The following is a 16,928-nucleotide window of genomic DNA, read 5'->3' as shown; positions in this document are numbered from 1 at the left end:
CAGCGAGTTTCCAGATGCGAGTTTGAGCGTGGTAAAATTTATAGTCAATGGGGGACATTTATCAAGGGATTTAGAGCTCTTTTTTTGCTTACAAAAACACCTAAGCAAATTTTTTGCACCATTAGCACCTACGCTAATTTGTTGCACCATTAGCACCTAAGCAAATTTTTGGCTATAAGCAAAAAGCTACAAAAGCCTACGGAAATAAATTTTATTTTTCACTTTGCAGTGGTCAGGGATTTATCAAGTACGAAAGTCGCACAAAAAGTCACAAGCCCTCCAAAACAGCATAAATGTAAACCAGCCCGGAGCTGGCTTACAAAAAGGCTTTGGGGAGCAATTTTTTTTATGAAATATGATATAACAACTGTTCAAAGGAGCCCGAGCTGGCATCACTCTGCACCTGCCCGGGCTCCGTCTGATTCTAAGCCTGCTACCCTAACTTAAAGGACAACTGTAGTGCAAGACTTTTATATATTCCTGTGCCCGGGCCTCAAAAATAAACAAAAAAATCTTTAACATACCTTCGTACGTGCCCCCGTTGGTCCGGCACAGGCCTCACGGTCCAGCGGTGAGAACCTCATTCAACTTCCTGGGGACGGGGACGTCACAGAGCCGTCGGCGTATCACCGGTCGCAGCGATGTCCCGCCCCGGCCGGTGATAGGCTGAGCCCACTGTCATGTAAGGGACCGGCCAGAGCTCCTTACTTCACAGTGCGCTCAGCCTATCACCGGCAGGGGCGGGACATCGCTGCTGTTAAGCATGGTTGTGGATCAATCATGCTTTGGAGTTGTATTGCAGCCAGTGGCACAGGGAACATCTCACGAGTAGAAGGAAAAATGGATTCAATAAAATTTCAGCAAATTTTGGATGCTAACTTGATGCCATCTGTGAAAAAGCTGAAGTTAAAGAGAGGATGGCTTCTACAAATGGATAATGATCCTAAACACAAGTCGAAATCCACAGGGGATTACACCAAGAGGCGTAAGCTGAAGGTTTTGCCATTGCCTTCACAATCTCCTGACCTCAACATGATTGGAAATCTATGGATAGACCTTAAAAGAGCAGTGCGTGACAGACAGCCCAGAAATCTCAAAGAACTGGAAGACTTTTGTAAGGAAGAATGGGCAAAGATCCCTCAAACAAGAATTGAAAGACTCTTGGTTGGCTACAAAAAGTGTTTACAAGCTGTGATACTTGCCAAAGGGGGCAGTACAAGATATTAACTCTGCAGGGTGCCCAAACTTTTGCAGATGCTATTTTTTGTTTTCTGTTGTTTTGAAAGTGTAAATGATGGAAATAAAATCTAACTTTTGTTGACATATTATAAGAATGTTTAATCTGTAATTTGATGCCTTTTGGAGATTTTTCCATCTTTCCTTGGCTTCTTTATGCACATTAATACAAATTTTTACCTGGGGTGCCCAAACTTTTGATCCCTACTGTATAGATGCGCCGGCCGCTCTTCTATGGTCCCCTGCACTGACGTATCTATACACCTATTCATATTTCCCACAGAGAGTTGTGATTGGCTGGAACCATCTGGCCAATCACAGCTCTTTGTGGGAAAAATGAATGGGTGTATATGTGTATATATAGTGCAGCATAGAAGAGCGGCCGGCCGCATCTATACATTATACAGGAGGATCGCAACGGGCGATCTGTCAATTAGTATAGGTACTACTACTCCCATCATAGAACATTGTGTTCCATGCTGGGAGTAGTAGTACTACCTAAAAAAAATTAAAAGTAAAGAATAAAAATTGAAAACACACACACACTACATTTTTATTATTGTCGGCTACATTTTTAGTGCCCTGCCCGCACACATAAATTGATCCCTGTTTAAAAATTAATGAAAATTTTGTTCTAAAAAAAGGTAAATTTTATTAAACACCATTTTTTCCATAACTACTGTATCTTTTTTATCATTTTTTTTTTTTATGGTACCATATGAAATTTTATTAAAAAAGGTATTTCCATCACTTTTTGGATTGCTAAAGTCCAAAAAAGAATAAAAACCACCTGCAAAAACACCAAAATTAAAACCCACATGGCGTTTTTCTTTGCGTTTTTTACTCCCATAGACTTCTATGGGAGAAAAACACCACGATTTCAGGGAAAAAAACACCATAGGCTCAATCTGCTGCGACTATGCAAAACTGCCAAGGAGCTGAAAAAGAGAGAAAAATTGCCAAATGGATTAAAAAAACGCCAAACTGAAAAACGCAAAGTGGAGGAAGAGTTTAGCGTTTTTTAATTGATTTACAGCTAACATCTGGCCGCAACGTTTCTCTTGGCATCCCCCCCCCCCCAAAAAAAAAAAAAAGTGGAATTCCCGCCTTAGTGCTAGCTGGTTTTGTTGCTAACGCTAAGCCCCGGCATATTAATAAGACAACTTCCACTACTAAGCCTGTCAAGTAAATAAAAAAAAAAACACAACACGTTTAAAAAAAAAAATGGAAATAAAAACACTCCCCCAATAGCCCTTGTTAACCATTTTATTAACATTAAACAAAAACAAAAAAAGCTGGTCACCGCACTCCTCAGAATTGAAAGTAATCCACACTGCTATACATAGAGGAAGTGCATCACCATACAACTCTTACCAAACATATACCACTAGTCCAAGGCAAATACTACTAGGGACACATAATAGAGCTACATCATGATCATTATCACCACATAGGTGTTGTATAGTATCACCATATTGTCACTGAATAGTAAATACTATGCAAACACTTGCATTCCCCCTATAAAGTGACCCATATAGTCAAAGATATCAGCACTACATAGGCTCTGAAGACTGTGAAAGTGATTACAGTGCAGTAACATCCAGTGAGGAAGACTGTGAAAGTGATTACAGTGCAGTTACATCCAGTGAGGAAGACTGTTAAAGTGATTACAGTGCAGTTACATCCAGTGAGTCACAAGTGATGTCTTCTAGGAGTCATTATTTTTTTTTTCTTTTGCTCTCCATCTCTCCTGGACCATTATAAAGATTTCATAACAGAATTTGTTAAAATCTGTTTGTACTGCCAAAAAAGTAATAGTAACCCCCTTTGTGCTCCCAAAACAGTAATAGTGACCCCTTTTTTACCCTTATAATTTCAATAATGTAAATCTACATTTTGTTTCAGATATAGACCATTTGGTATACGAGTACCCAGACCACATAAGGATTTACGTCATAAAAATTTCCTATGATAATTACCACCTCTCGAAGGCATAGTTATACTTTCAATACATTAGATTTTAAACATGGAATAGTTCCCATTGTGTACTTGGGCGCTATGTTTAAATACTGCTGATACATTTCTACTAATCCAGTGTGGAACATCTGATATGTGTTTCCATATACTGAATAAACTTTAAGGCTAGGTTCACACCTCAGAATCTCTGTGTCGGATTCCAATGCGGAATCCAGCATGGAGATTCCGCTGCAGGAGAGTCCCATTAAATTCAGTTATTCTGCTGTGCTGTGCACATGGCGGAATATCTGTGCCAGATGTTTCCAGCACGGAAATTCTATTTTCCGTGTCCGCACAAAGAATGTAGTCAGCAACCCAGTCTGTGTAAGACTAGGTAAATTGCCCACTTTTTATCCCTCACTACAAACTTATTAAAACTTAAAGGGGTACTCCGCCCCTAGACATCTTATCCCCTATCCAAAGGATAGGGAATAAGATGTCTGATCGCGGGGGTCCCGCGACTGGGAACCCCCGCGATCTCTCCTGCAGCACCCCTGTCATCTTGTGCACGGAGCGAACTTCGCACCGTGCCTGATGTCTGGTGATGCAGGTGCCTGAGGATCGTGATGTCACGGCCCCACCCCCTTTTGACATCCCGCGATCAGACATCTTATCCCCTATCCTTTGGATAGGGGATAAGATATCTAGGGCAGAGTACGCCTTTCACTTTTATTATTTATTCATTTCTTATCATGTGAGCTATGAGGATTCGGAGTGTGAATTAAAAACCCACCACCTCTACTATGGATAGTTCACGTTGTTGTACCAGCATACATAAGTGAAGGAGTTACCTAGGGACACCTGCAGTGTATGTCCAGGTGATGTGGTTCGTGCTGATCTTAAAAACACTTTCAAGTTGCCCTCTCTAACATGTTTTGTCACTATGTGTGACGTCCTCAGAGGTTATTCAGCAAATAGCCATGCCATGCTCTGCAGCCGTGCAGGAGGCGTGTCAGTCGCAACATGACGCCGTGGCCAACACACCCCTCCATGTATCTCTATGGGAGAGGTGGAAATGCAGCGTTCGTGCATCCCCACCTCCCTCCTAGAGCTGTATGGGGGGCATGTTTTCGACCTCACTCGCCGACACATGCATTAGCCGCGCAGAGCGGCAGCAATGCTGGGACCCTGTACGGGAGATTGTGGGGAGTCTCAGCAGTCGGACCACCCCCCCACCCCCACCCTCAGACCCTGCGGATAGGGGATAAGTGTCTAGCACTGCAGTACTCCTTTGATTAACTATAGATATACAGTAGCTCCATCAATATATTGCTTAGAGAAACCTCTGTACAAAGGATGGTCTCTGCCGCAATGCATACTGATACATTTTTAATTACATGAGCAGGATGCCATAACCGGCATACGAGGTAGAATTTACTTCTATAGACTTTCTATATGGGGTAATGTGAACTCTGCACAAAAAGCATCATCGGTGTCAAATCCAAAAATGGCACATGGACTGCTTCAAAAGCAACTGAGAAACGATGTAACCACCATTCCAAACCAAGCATTAATTTCCACCAACTCATGTATACAGTGCATTCAGAAGGTTTTTCACTTTTTAAATTGTGCCTTGTGCTAAAATAAAATAAAAAATCTAAATTTTCCTCCATCATTCTGCACTCAATAATCCATGATGACGAAGTAAAAACAGAATGTTAGACATTTTTACTAATTTATATAAAAGGAAATATTTTCTATAAATATTGCCTTGACATAAGTATTCAGACCCTTTACTTTGAAGCCCCTTTGGCAGTGATTACAGCCTCGAGACTTCTTGAGGATGATGCCACAAGGGTTACACACCTGGATTTGGGGAGTTTTGCCATTTTTATCTGCAGAACCTGTCAATCTCTGGTTGGATGTTGGAAGGTGAACCTTCTGGTTTTTATTAAGAATATATCTGTATTTTGCTCCGTTCAGCTTTTCTCAACATCCCTGTCCCAGCCACTAACATGGGCCTCCACATAACCCTGACTCTGAGCTGCACAAGCAGTTATTTCCACCTCATGGCTTAGTTTTTGCTCTGATATACATTGTCACCTGTGAGGCCTTTTATAGACATATAGGGGTACTTAGGTATCTCTGGAACTCCCACAGACAATGATTTCAGTACGTGCCAGCTATCGCTCCATTCAGTGACGAGTTGGGGCTCCATTCTAGAGACCTTGGGAGGTCCCAGAGATCAGATACCTATCCTCTATTCTGTGGATAGCAGATACATTTTTTAGGCATAGGATATCATTTTAGGGTGCGTTCACACGTGCTTATTTTTTGCTCCTGCAGATTTTGCTGCCATTTACTTCAATTGGCTGCAAAATCTGCTAAAGCAAATCTGCAGCAGATCTGCCGCAGAAAATACGCACATGTAAACGCACCATTAGGATACGTTCAGACGAGCGGATTCACAGCGTGTATTTCACTGCGGGCCTGCCGCTGAAGGTCCTCTATGTGCTGCCTTTATATGTGCCTGCTCGGAGAGGCAACACGCCGCTACGAGCAGACACACTCAATGTGCGAGTCGCCGGGCCCATGTGCAGTGTACTCACACATCGCGGCCGCTCTCGGCCTAGCTCATAGAGCAGGTGGGAGCAGCCGCTATGTTTTGCAAGTACAACATGCATGCGTGGTGACTAGCACATCGCTTCAGTGTGTCTGCATGTAGTGGCGTATTGCCGCTCCGAGCCGGCACATGTAAAGGCAGCATACAGAGGTCCTTCAGCAGTGGATCTGCAGCATAAAATACGTTGTTAATCCGCTCGTCTGAACGTACCCTTAGGGTCTATTCACAGGTACAGTGTCCTGTGCATATTTGATGCCCAGGATTTGAAGCTGCAGATTTCAATGTAAATTAATTGACTGAACACAGCTTCAAATCTGCAGCTTCAAATTCTGTTCAAATATGCGCAGGATACTGTACATGTGACTAGACCCTTAACGTTAATAAAAATATACAGAATATGCAAAACAATTTGTGCACAGAATGAGCTAAGGTCTTGCACCAGAGACAGTTATTAAGATTATCATCACATCAGTATAGGAATAGAAGGTATGGACCGGGGCCAGTATACTAATCAATCCATCATTTGATGCTGGTGCTAACCAATATGCCACAATGCCAACCAGTGACAATATATACATTGTTAGAAAGCACATAAATATATTGCACAAAGCCCTTGGACCTTGATAGCAAAAGTGTTTCTAAAAACCAACCTGTAACTGGCATGCCCACTATATCCCCCCATTAATGTCATATTACCTAAAGTCCGTACCACTGTGCACTGAGCCTTATATTGCTTCGATGGTGTTCTCCATTCTTGTCTCCAATGCAAAATCCTACCTGATTCTGTTTTATATATTTTGTATATTTTTGCAAAAGATTCAGGAATAATGTAAAGAATAGGAGACTGACAAAAGCACATGCTGGGGACCAGAGTAAAAATCCACAATTTGGGGTGATATTTTTTTCAGGGGACACAATTTCTGGTGCTATTATATTGAGGCTATGTTTACACATCCGGAATGTCTGAGCGGCCATTCCACAGACTGCGGGGGCCGGCATAATATGCTCGTGCTCGAACTGCAGAGGAATGTGCCGTCTCATAGGTGGCAATGCATTCCGTGCAAATTCCGCAGAAAGAATGGACATTCTGGCACGGAAATTCCGCCATGTTCACAGCACAGCAGAATCCCATTGAATATAATGGGACTCTGCTGCTACAGAATTTCCAGCAGAATTTCAATGCGGAATTCCACACGGAAATTCCAGACATGTGAACATGGAACATGAACTTTAAAGGGGTTATCCAGGAAAAAACTTTTTTTTATATATATCAACTGGCTCCAGAAAGTTAAACAGATTTGTAAATTTCTTCTATTAAAAAATCTTAATCCTTTCAGTTCTTATGAGCTGCTGAAGTTGAGTTGAGAACTGTCCAGAGTAGAAACAATTCCCCATAGCAAACCTCTTCTACTCTGTGCAGTTCCCGAGACAGACAGAGGTGTCAGCAGAGAGCACTGTTGTCAGACAGAAAAGAACAACTCAACTTCAGCATCTGATAATTATTGGAAGGATTAAGACTTTTTTTTATAGAAGTAATTTACAAATCTGTCTAACTTTCTGGAGCCAGTTGATATTTAAAAAAAAAATTCCCCTGGAATACCCCTTTAACCCGATAACAACCATGGACGTCTAGGCTTGTTCAATGGCCGTTAACGGGGTATGACGCGTGCTCCCGACAAGAGCCCGCGTCATATCGGCCAGTCCCCAACTGATTCCTGTAGCTGGGGGCCGCGGCCGGCTATTAACCCTTTAGATCGCCGCTGTCAAAGTTGTCTAAAGGTGCCTGTATCCAGTCTCTGGTGGTCCAGTGGGGTGGATAGGCCCCCTGCAGCACGATCGTGGGGGGGGGGGGGGTGGGCAATCCGCTACTGAGGTAGCCTGAGGGCCAGGCTTTATCAATTGAGCGCAGAGCATACAGATCAATGGGATTGTATTTAATCCCATTGATCTGTATGAGGAATCAAATGATTCCTCCTAAAAGTCCCCTAAAGGGACTGAAAGTGTAAAGAAAATAAAGTTTTTAAAAAAAGTTTAAAAACACACACATTAAAAGTTTAAATCACCCCCCTTTTCCCAAATTCCATATAAAAAATATATAATCATAATAAAAATAAACATATATGGTATCGCCACATGTGTAAATGTCCGAATTATAAAAATATATCATAAATTATACCGCACGGTCAATGGCGTACGCGCAAAAAAGTTCCAAAGTACAAAATAGCGTATTTTTGGTCACTTTTCATACCATTAAAAATAGGAATAAAAAGCGATCAAAAAGTCTGATCAAAACAAAAATGGTACCGATTAAAAAATAGCCCTAATACCTCCCCATAAGCAGAAAAATAAAAAAGTTATAGGGGTCAGAAGATGACAATATTAAATGTATAAATTTTCGTGCATGTAGTTATGATATTTTCCAGAAGTACGACAAAATCAAACCTATATAAGTAGGGTATCATTTTAATCGTATGGACCTACAGAATAATAAGGTGTCATTTATGCCTAAAAATTTACTGCGTAGAAACAGAAGCCCCCAAAAGTTACAAAATGGTGTTTTTTCTTCGATTTTGTCGCACAATTTTTTCTACAAAGACAGAAAAACGCTCCATCCTTAAAGGGTTAAGGAAGTATTAGGCTAAGTTCAGACTACGGAATTTCTGACAGAAATTCAGTCGTAAAATTTCCGTCAGAAATTCTGCTTGATAAAATGTCTAGTATAGTGAATGGGTTTCCGTTCACAAATTCACACTTCGGAATTTGGGAAGCGGAAAATCCGCTTAGAAATTTCCGCCTGAAGAAAGGCGTTGCTCTTTCTTCAGGCGGAAATCCGCGCGAAACACATTGCAGTCTATGGCCCCGTTCACACTACGGAATTCTCGCGGCTGAATTTTGCGAGCGGAGATTCCGCCGAAGTTACTTCGGCGCTAGGGCCGCGGGGCACTGAGCCGTCACCATTGACGGCTATGGTCCGCTCGCAGAATCCGCGCAAAGAATGAACATGTTCTTTCTTTGCGCGGAACACTTTCAGTGGCAGAAATGTCCGCCGCTGAAATTCCGCAGTGTGAACCGGTCTCGCGGAGACCCGTCCACACTAATGTTAAAGTTCACACCACAGAATTCCACCCGGAAATTCCGCAGCAATTCCGTTGTGTGAACGGGGCCTATTGGAGACTGCAGTGTCCGCGCGGTCCTAGCGCCGACTGATTCAGCCGGCGCTGGCCGCACTCGGAATCTCCGGGCGGAAATTTTCTGCCCGGAAATTCCGTAGTCTGAACCTAGCCTTACATTCAGGGGACACACTTTGTGCCAATATTGCATTGAGAGGGGTCAATATGCTACAGATTTATATTCAGGGGGGGGGGCACCCTTTTCAGAGACAAAAATTGGTACCGGGGTCACCAATATATCTTGTCTCCAGCTGTTGCAAAACTACAACTCCCAGCATGCCCGGACAGCCAAAGGCTGTCCGGCCATGCCGGGAGTTGTTGTTTTGCAACAGCTGGAGACACACTGGAAAACGCTTGTATAACGCAGGTTGTCTCTAGGCAGCATAACACTGAGGTGTATGGTCACGGGTCATATACAAGTAACGCGCCAACACGCAGCCTCCCGCTGACCGACACCTTCCGCCACTGTGCATTATGGGTAATGTAGTCTTACCGAGCAAGACACGCACACTGCTCCTCAGCAGCAAAACTACATTCCCCAGAATGCAATTGTCGGCAACGTAATGGCCACCGACTGGGAATGTGCTTGATTTCTGTTTTGTCGCTTTTCAGTGCGGTAAGTGACCGGCTGGGGGTGGATAGGACAATGGTGGGAGCACCACTTGTATATGGGCCAGGGCCTGTTCTGGAGTATAATGGAAGCTATAGTTAGGATTGCAAAGTTGTTATTGAAAATATGAGCTTATCGCTAACACACACACACATATATATATATATATATATATATATATATATATATATATATATATATATATATATATATATATATATATATATATATATATACCAGGCATAGGCAGCCTTCGGCACTGCAGATGTTCTGGACTACATCTCCCATGATGCTTTGTCAGCATTTCGTCTGTAAGAGCATCATGGGAGATGTAGTCCAGAACAAAAGTTGCCTATGCCTGATATATGCTTTTCAAATGTAGTGACCCAAAATTGGGACTGCTAGCACCCTAACCGTAGTAAGGGTGCGTTCACATTGCATGTCTGTTTCTGTTTGTAATGAAAGAACAGACACATCAATGGATACTGCAGCATGGCATCCGTTTTCCACTGACAAAGTATTAAAAACAAACAAAACCAGGAGTTTAGTGTATATTTTTCTTTGCCGTACACAATAGCGCAGTTGACCAGGTTTTTGCATTGAACAAAGCTAAATTTACTTTAACGGAAGCGGTGAAACGGAGACAAATGTGGTGAGAACGCACTCTTAGGGCCCATTTACATGGTGGGAAATTCAGATTCCGGAAAAAAATGAGCATGTTCAATCTTTCAGACATGCATTGCCATTAGAGATGAGCGAACTTACAGTAAATTTGATTCTTCATGAACTTCTCGGCTCGGCAGTTGATGACTTTTCCTGCATAAAGTAGTTCAGCTTTCAGGTGCTCCGGTGGGCTGGAGACGCTTTCCTAGGACTGTATCCACCTTTTCCAGCCACCGGAGCACCTGAAAGCTGAACTAATTTATGCAGGATAAGTCATCAACTGCCGAGCCGAGAAGTTCGTGACGAATCAAATTTACTGTAAGTTCGCTCATCTCTAATTGCCATCTATTGAGACGGCGCATGTCCGAGCGGTCCTAGGGCCACCTGATTTAGTCGGCACCCGCCTCACACAGAATGTCCCCTTGTTACTTTTCAGGCGAATATTTCGCCATGTGAATGGGCTCTTACAGAATAGAAGCGACTACAACACCCAACATGTCCTGACAGCTTTCGAAGGGCTCATGTACATTCTAAAAATCCTGCAAGAAATTTTATTGCGGAAATAAAAGTCCCATTTAATAAAAGTCCCATGTTCCAAGTGTTTGGCGTGCTGCTAGCTCATATCTATGGGCACTCAGCACATGCAGTGAATCAGTCCTACAGTATCTCACAGCGGTGAGTCCACCCCTCATATTTTTGTAAATCTTTTATTATATATTTTCAAGTGATAACATTAACCCCTTAAGGACGCAGGGTTTTTCCGTTTTTGCATATTAATTTTTTCCTCATCACCTTCTAAAAATCATAACTTTCAATTTTGCACATAAAATTCCATATGAGGACTTACTTTTTGCGACACCAATTCTACTTTGCTGTGACATTAGTTATTTTACCAAAAAAATCCATGGCGAAACGGAAAAGAAATTCATTGTGTGACAAAATTGAAGAAAAAATGTCATTTTGTAACTTTTGGGGGCTTCCGTTTCTACGCCGTACATTTTTTGGTAAAAATGACACCTGATATGTATTCTGTAGATCCATACGATTACATTGATACCCCACTTATATAGGTTGGATATTGTCGCACTTCTGAAAAAAATCATAACTACATGCAGGAAAATTTATATGTTAAAACTTCTCATCTTCTGACCCCTATAACGTTTTATTTTTCCACATACGGGCCGGTATGAGGGCTCATTTCTTACGCCGTGATCTGAAGTTTTTAGCGGTACAATTTTTGTATTGATCAGACTTTTTGATTGCTTTTTATTCATTTTTTCATGATATAAAAAGTGACCAAAAATACGCAATTTTGTACTTTGGAATTTTTTTGCACATACGCCATTGACCGTGTGGTTTAATTAACAATATATTTTTATAATTCGGACATTTCCGCACGCGGCGATACCACATATGTTTAGTTTTATTTACTCCGTTTTTTTTTATGGGAAAAGGGGCGTGATTCAAACTTTTATTAGGGGAGGGGTTTAATGACCTTTATTAACTTTTTTTTTTAACACTTTTTATTTTTTGCAGTGTTATAGGTCCCATAGGGAGCCCAGGGTCCCGGCTATCTTTAGCCGCCGGGACCGACCCTTTATGACGCCGTGACCCCGCTTTGTATACCGGGCACAGGGTGTACAGGTACGCCCTGTGTCCTTAAGAGGTTAAGGAAATGACACTCTGCTACAATCTAAAGTAGCGAGTACACAGCATGTATAAAATTGTCTAATGTTGTCCCCTCAGAATATCTCAACACACAGTTATTAATGTCTAAGCTTGGAAACCAAAGTGAGTACACCCCTAAGGCCAGGTTCACACGTTGGAATTTCCATGCCAAATTCAGCATTGGAACTCTGCACGGAGATTCCACTGCAGCAGGTCCCATGGAATTCTGCTGTTCTGTGCTCATGGCGGAATTTCCATGCCAGATGTTTCCGGCCCAGAAATATCCGTTTTCCTCCCGATGGAATGCATAGCAGTCTAGAGGGCAGCGCATTCCCGTGTGGTCCTAGTGCTGTGAGGACATTCCGTGGTGTGAACATAGCCTAAACCTCTTGGGCATGGAGTTCACTAAAGCTTCACAGGTAGCCTCTGGAGTTCTCCTTCACTCCTCCATGAGGACATCACAGAGCTGGAGGATGTTAAATACCTTGTACGTCCCCCTACCTTTTATTTGAGGATGCCCCACAGATGATCAGTAGGGTTTAGGTCTGGAGACATGCTTGGCCAGTCCATCACCTTTGCCCTCTGCTTTAGCAAGGTAGTGGTCATCTTGGAGGTGTGTTTGGGGTGGTTATGTTGGAATACTGCCCTGTGGCTCAGTCTCCCAGTACATGTTGGCATTCATGGTTCCCTCGATGAACTGTAGCTCCCCAGTGTTGGCAGCACTCATGCAGGCCCAGACCATGGCACTCCGACCACCATGCTTGACTGCAGGCAGGACACACTTGTCTTTGTACCTATCACCTGGTTGCCACCCCACACGCCTGACACCATCTGAACCAAATAAGTTCATCTTGGTGTCATCGGACCACAGGGCATGATTCCAGTAATCCATGTCCTTAGTCTGCTTGCCTTCAGGAAACTGTTTACTTTCTTGGGCATTATTTAGAAAAGGCTTCCTTCTGAGATGACAGCCGGGCAGACCAACGTGATGCAGGGTGCGGTGTATGGTCTGAGCACTGTTCTTCTGTTCCTGAATAACCCCTTTAAAGGTAGACCAGGTGGGAGAAAGTTACAGAATAAGGCTGGGTTCACGGAATTTCTGAGTGTAATTATGCTGAGAAATTCAGCTGCAGCAGAGTCCCATTGCTGTCAATGGGATTCTGCTGCATTGTACCCACTTTCAGCGGCAGAGCTTGCTCATTCTTGCAGATGAATACTGCGCGGTCCTAGTGCCGACTGATTCAGTCAGGGCTGGTCACCTTGGAATCTCCAGATGGAAATAAATATGGAAGAATCCTCAGTCTGAGCTGGATTTTTGTGTTGATTTTAGTTATTTTAATACTAACTTTGTGTTTTTTTTCCTACAGCTACCTAAGCTTCTTTCTTTACAACCGGTTTATTGATGTTGCTCACAATGAAGCCTCTTCAGCTACTAGGGAGAAATTGCAAAAGGCTCGTAGATGTCCTGCCCCATCAACTGGCCTTGCCATTGTTCCTATCTACATCTTGTAGTTTCCTTAGCAGGAACAAAAAAGTAAATGGTTATGAAGATGTCAGCCAGGAAAAATATGCAGATTTAGTACGGACAGTAACCACCTCCAAGACCAGTTGTCAGACCCCAGATAGAATATTTGAAGAAGACAGTTTCTTGTATGGTAAAGTGCTAAGGTCCAAGGATCCTTCACAAAAATCTGAGCCAAAGGTCTCCCAGAATCGTGTTCCATTAAACAATCCCAATAAAGTCCTATTGTCTATGGAAAAGACAGATCCTAAAATCCCAGTGAAAATAGGCCTCCCAGGCAAGAGTCAAATGACCAATAGTCGACTGCCCAGCGTCACCCGAATCCTTCAGCAGACCATGCCCATGGAACAGGCATTTTATTTGGAAAGGTGGAAACAGAAAATGATCATGGAACTAGGAGAAGAAGGCTTCATAGCGTACACAGCAGGTATACATACATATATATTGCTTAGTCTTCTGATAGAAGTGATGTTCCCTATGCTTTGTATATCATGTTATAGCTTTTTCGTATATACAGATTGTAACTCTTATGTGTTCATCTCTTTCCAAGCCATGTTCTCCCAGGGAAAGCTCTTCCATGCACAACTAGAGGATCTGCTTTTGTCTGGGGAACAATATACCCCAAAACAAGAGGACACTAAAGAACTGGTTGGCTATATGAACAGCATAGAACACGTGCTGTCTGATGTGGTAGGAGTCAAGACTCTTGAGAGTGCCGTTGTTCATTCGGATCTACAGTACTTGGGCTTTCTAGACTGTGTAGCTAAATATCGGTGAGACTTCTTTTACTTTTATTGTGTGTGTGTGTGTGTGTGTGTGTATATATATATATATATATCTATATATATATATATATATATATATATATATATATATATATATATATACAGCAACAGAAGAATGCAGCAGCACACTGCCAGCATATATATATATATATATATATATATATATATATATATATGTCTGCTCTAGTTATTATTCCATGTAGAGGCTGCTGAAAGATCATGTAATGGTTTACATTCCATCTGGTTTTCTGTCCCTTTTGACGCAAAGGTTAATGCAGCAGGCAATGCTTTTCTTTAATGCTTTTTACTTGTCTTTCTTTGTACCCCATAATTGTAAGTGCTGCGGAATCTGTAGGCGCTATATAAATAAATAAATTAAATGGCACTGTCAGATACAAAAACGTTTGATATGTTGTAAAGCATGCAAAACCAGTAGGTTTTGCAATTGCATTCATCAGAAAATATTCAGTATTTCATAGTAAAAAAGCCAGTCAAACAGCTGCCCCCCTGCCTGCTTGGACACAGACTAGTCCTGCTGTGTCCATGCATCATCACCTATGTCATGGACACACTTCCTTGATTGACAGCTGTGAGTGCAGGGCTCAGAGCTGGAGGAAAAATCCTCCCCCTGTCAGCTTGTGTCCCACTACTGTCCGTGAGGACATGCTGGGAGTTGTAGTTTTGCTAATGCTAGGGGAGATGTGAGCAGACAGCATACTGATGGAGGGGGCGGAGACCTGCACAGTGAGGCCACGCCCCCTCCCTCTGAGGGGAATTCAGACTAGTGAGCTATATTAAGTGTAATAAAAAATAAATTAAGGTGCTAGACACATAAAAAAAATTGATGTACATGGTCAGGATTAGGTACTGAGTGAATAGTGATATATTAAAAAAAATATATATATTTTTTTTCTTTTTTGGATCTGACGGTTACGCTTTAGATAATTCTAGGAGATTTATATCCTTTGCCAGATCTTGCAACATGGTTTCCTTTTAAAATGTAAGCCATGATGCCAGTGTGAACAGAGCCTCAGATATATGAAAGGTAATTTCTCTATTTGATAATACAATAAATTAGAGAGATTTATCAAACTGTGTGAGAGAAAAAGTAGTGATTTTCCTACACACCAATCACAGCTCAGCTTTCACTTTACCAGAGCTCATTATCTGAGCTGTGATTGGTTGCTGGGGGAAAATCACTCCACTTTTTCTCTCACACAGTTTGATAAATCTCCCCATTTGGCTTTATGTCTTACAGTAGTGATTTAGACACTAAAACCATCCAATTTTATGCCCAAAGGGTTCTGTCATCTTGTGACGGTTTGCGTCTTACTTGACGAAAGATGATTCCTTTCTAAGTCTTCTCAGGGGATGGTGGCTGGAATTCCAAATGGACAACACACCTCACATTGACAATACCACTCTGTATTGGGAAACTGCTAAGGCGGTACTTAGGCGTAAAATTATGTCTTATAGTACCTCAATCAAAAGGAAAACTCTGGAGGGTCATGCAGCGGCCAGCGCAGCCTTAGGGGAAGCATACTCCCGCTTTTTAGAGTCTCCCACCAATAACCATAAAATCAAGTGGTAGGCAGCAAAATACTCGTATGAACTCTGGTTAGATATGAAAGAGAGAATCTATAGGTCTCACTTTAAGGTGGATATGTTTCGACAGGGCAATAAGGCGGGATGTTTACTGGCGCGTATAGCGAAGGGGTCATGCGTGCCTGCACATATACTGGCGTTGTGGGACTGATCGGGGCAGGTAACACTCAGTTAATGGCATCTTGGGCTCCTCCTATGCTGCTCTCTATTCCTCTTCCCCCCGCTTCTACTGAGGAAGGGGTGCGGTTTCTGGAGGGGCTCACCCTACCATCTTTATCTGAAGAGCAGCAGCAGGAGCTCAATGCAGATGTTACAATGGATGAAGTAGCTGCTAGTATTCGCGCTTTGGCAAATGGGAAAACGCCAGGGCCAGACGGATATCCTGGCGAGTTCTACAAACCCCCTGCTTAATCCCCTGCTCCTCCCTTAATGGCGTATTTTAATGACATTTTAGGCACAGGTGTACTCTCTGGCTGTGAAACTGGCATATATTAGGGTACGCCCCAAGCCTGACGGACCCTTTAGAACCTGGTTCCTATCGGCCCATATCTCTGATCAACCAGAATGTGAAGTTACTACCTAAGATCCTGGCAGATCGTCTGGCTAGATTTTTACCGTCCCTTGTCGGTGATCATCAAGTGGGATTTGTGAAGACTTGCTCGGCAGTCACGAACATTAGGAGGGTACTGGCAGTCCTGGATAGTGTTTGGGGCCAGTTCCAGACAGCAACCCAACCTTTGCTCCTTTATAAACGGCCATATGATGGTCTCACGGCCAGGGTACATACCCCAGGCATCTTATCCACCCCCCTTCAGTTAGCTAAAGGAACACGTCAGGGCTGTCCCTTATCGCTTTTATAGTTCGATCTGGCAATTGAACCTCTGGCCCACTATTTGCTCTCTTCTGATCTCTATAGGGGCACAGCTGTGGGCACCCAGGAGGTCAAATTATCCATGTTTGCCAATGACGTGTTACTTTACCTAACCAACCCCAAGGAGGCTGTCCCTAGAATTTTGAACTTTTTATCCTATGCCAGAAGCTTCACAGGCTACAGTTTCAATGCTGCCAAGAGTATGCTACTGCCTTTGAG

The 16,928-nt window shown here is 42.7% G+C and overlaps 1 protein-coding gene across 3 annotated transcripts in view; it reads left to right on the top strand.

The window, feature by feature from the left end:
• MGME1 (mitochondrial genome maintenance exonuclease 1) overlaps positions 1–16,928 on the top strand; it is a 40,667-nt gene that overhangs the window by 15,494 nt on the left and 8,245 nt on the right. For 2 of the 3 annotated variants that reach the window (XR_008891526.1, XM_056567603.1), the window contains exons 1-3: positions 9,465–9,601; positions 13,294–13,875; positions 13,999–14,221. Coding sequence is in view for 2 of the 3 variants with exons in the window: in XM_056567603.1 (XP_056423578.1) it covers positions 13,329–13,875; positions 13,999–14,221 (770 nt within the window). In the remaining variant the exon portion in view is untranslated. Of the gene's footprint in view, positions 1–9,464; positions 9,602–13,293; positions 13,876–13,998; positions 14,222–16,928 lie in introns of those variants that run through there. The other variant, XM_056567604.1, reaches the window with a different exon arrangement.

This window comes from Hyla sarda, chromosome 3 (assembly GCF_029499605.1).
Source record: "Hyla sarda isolate aHylSar1 chromosome 3, aHylSar1.hap1, whole genome shotgun sequence".
In the NCBI taxonomy this organism is placed as follows: Eukaryota; Metazoa; Chordata; class Amphibia; order Anura; family Hylidae; genus Hyla; species Hyla sarda.
This window is presented reverse-complemented; position numbering and strand designations above follow the sequence as displayed.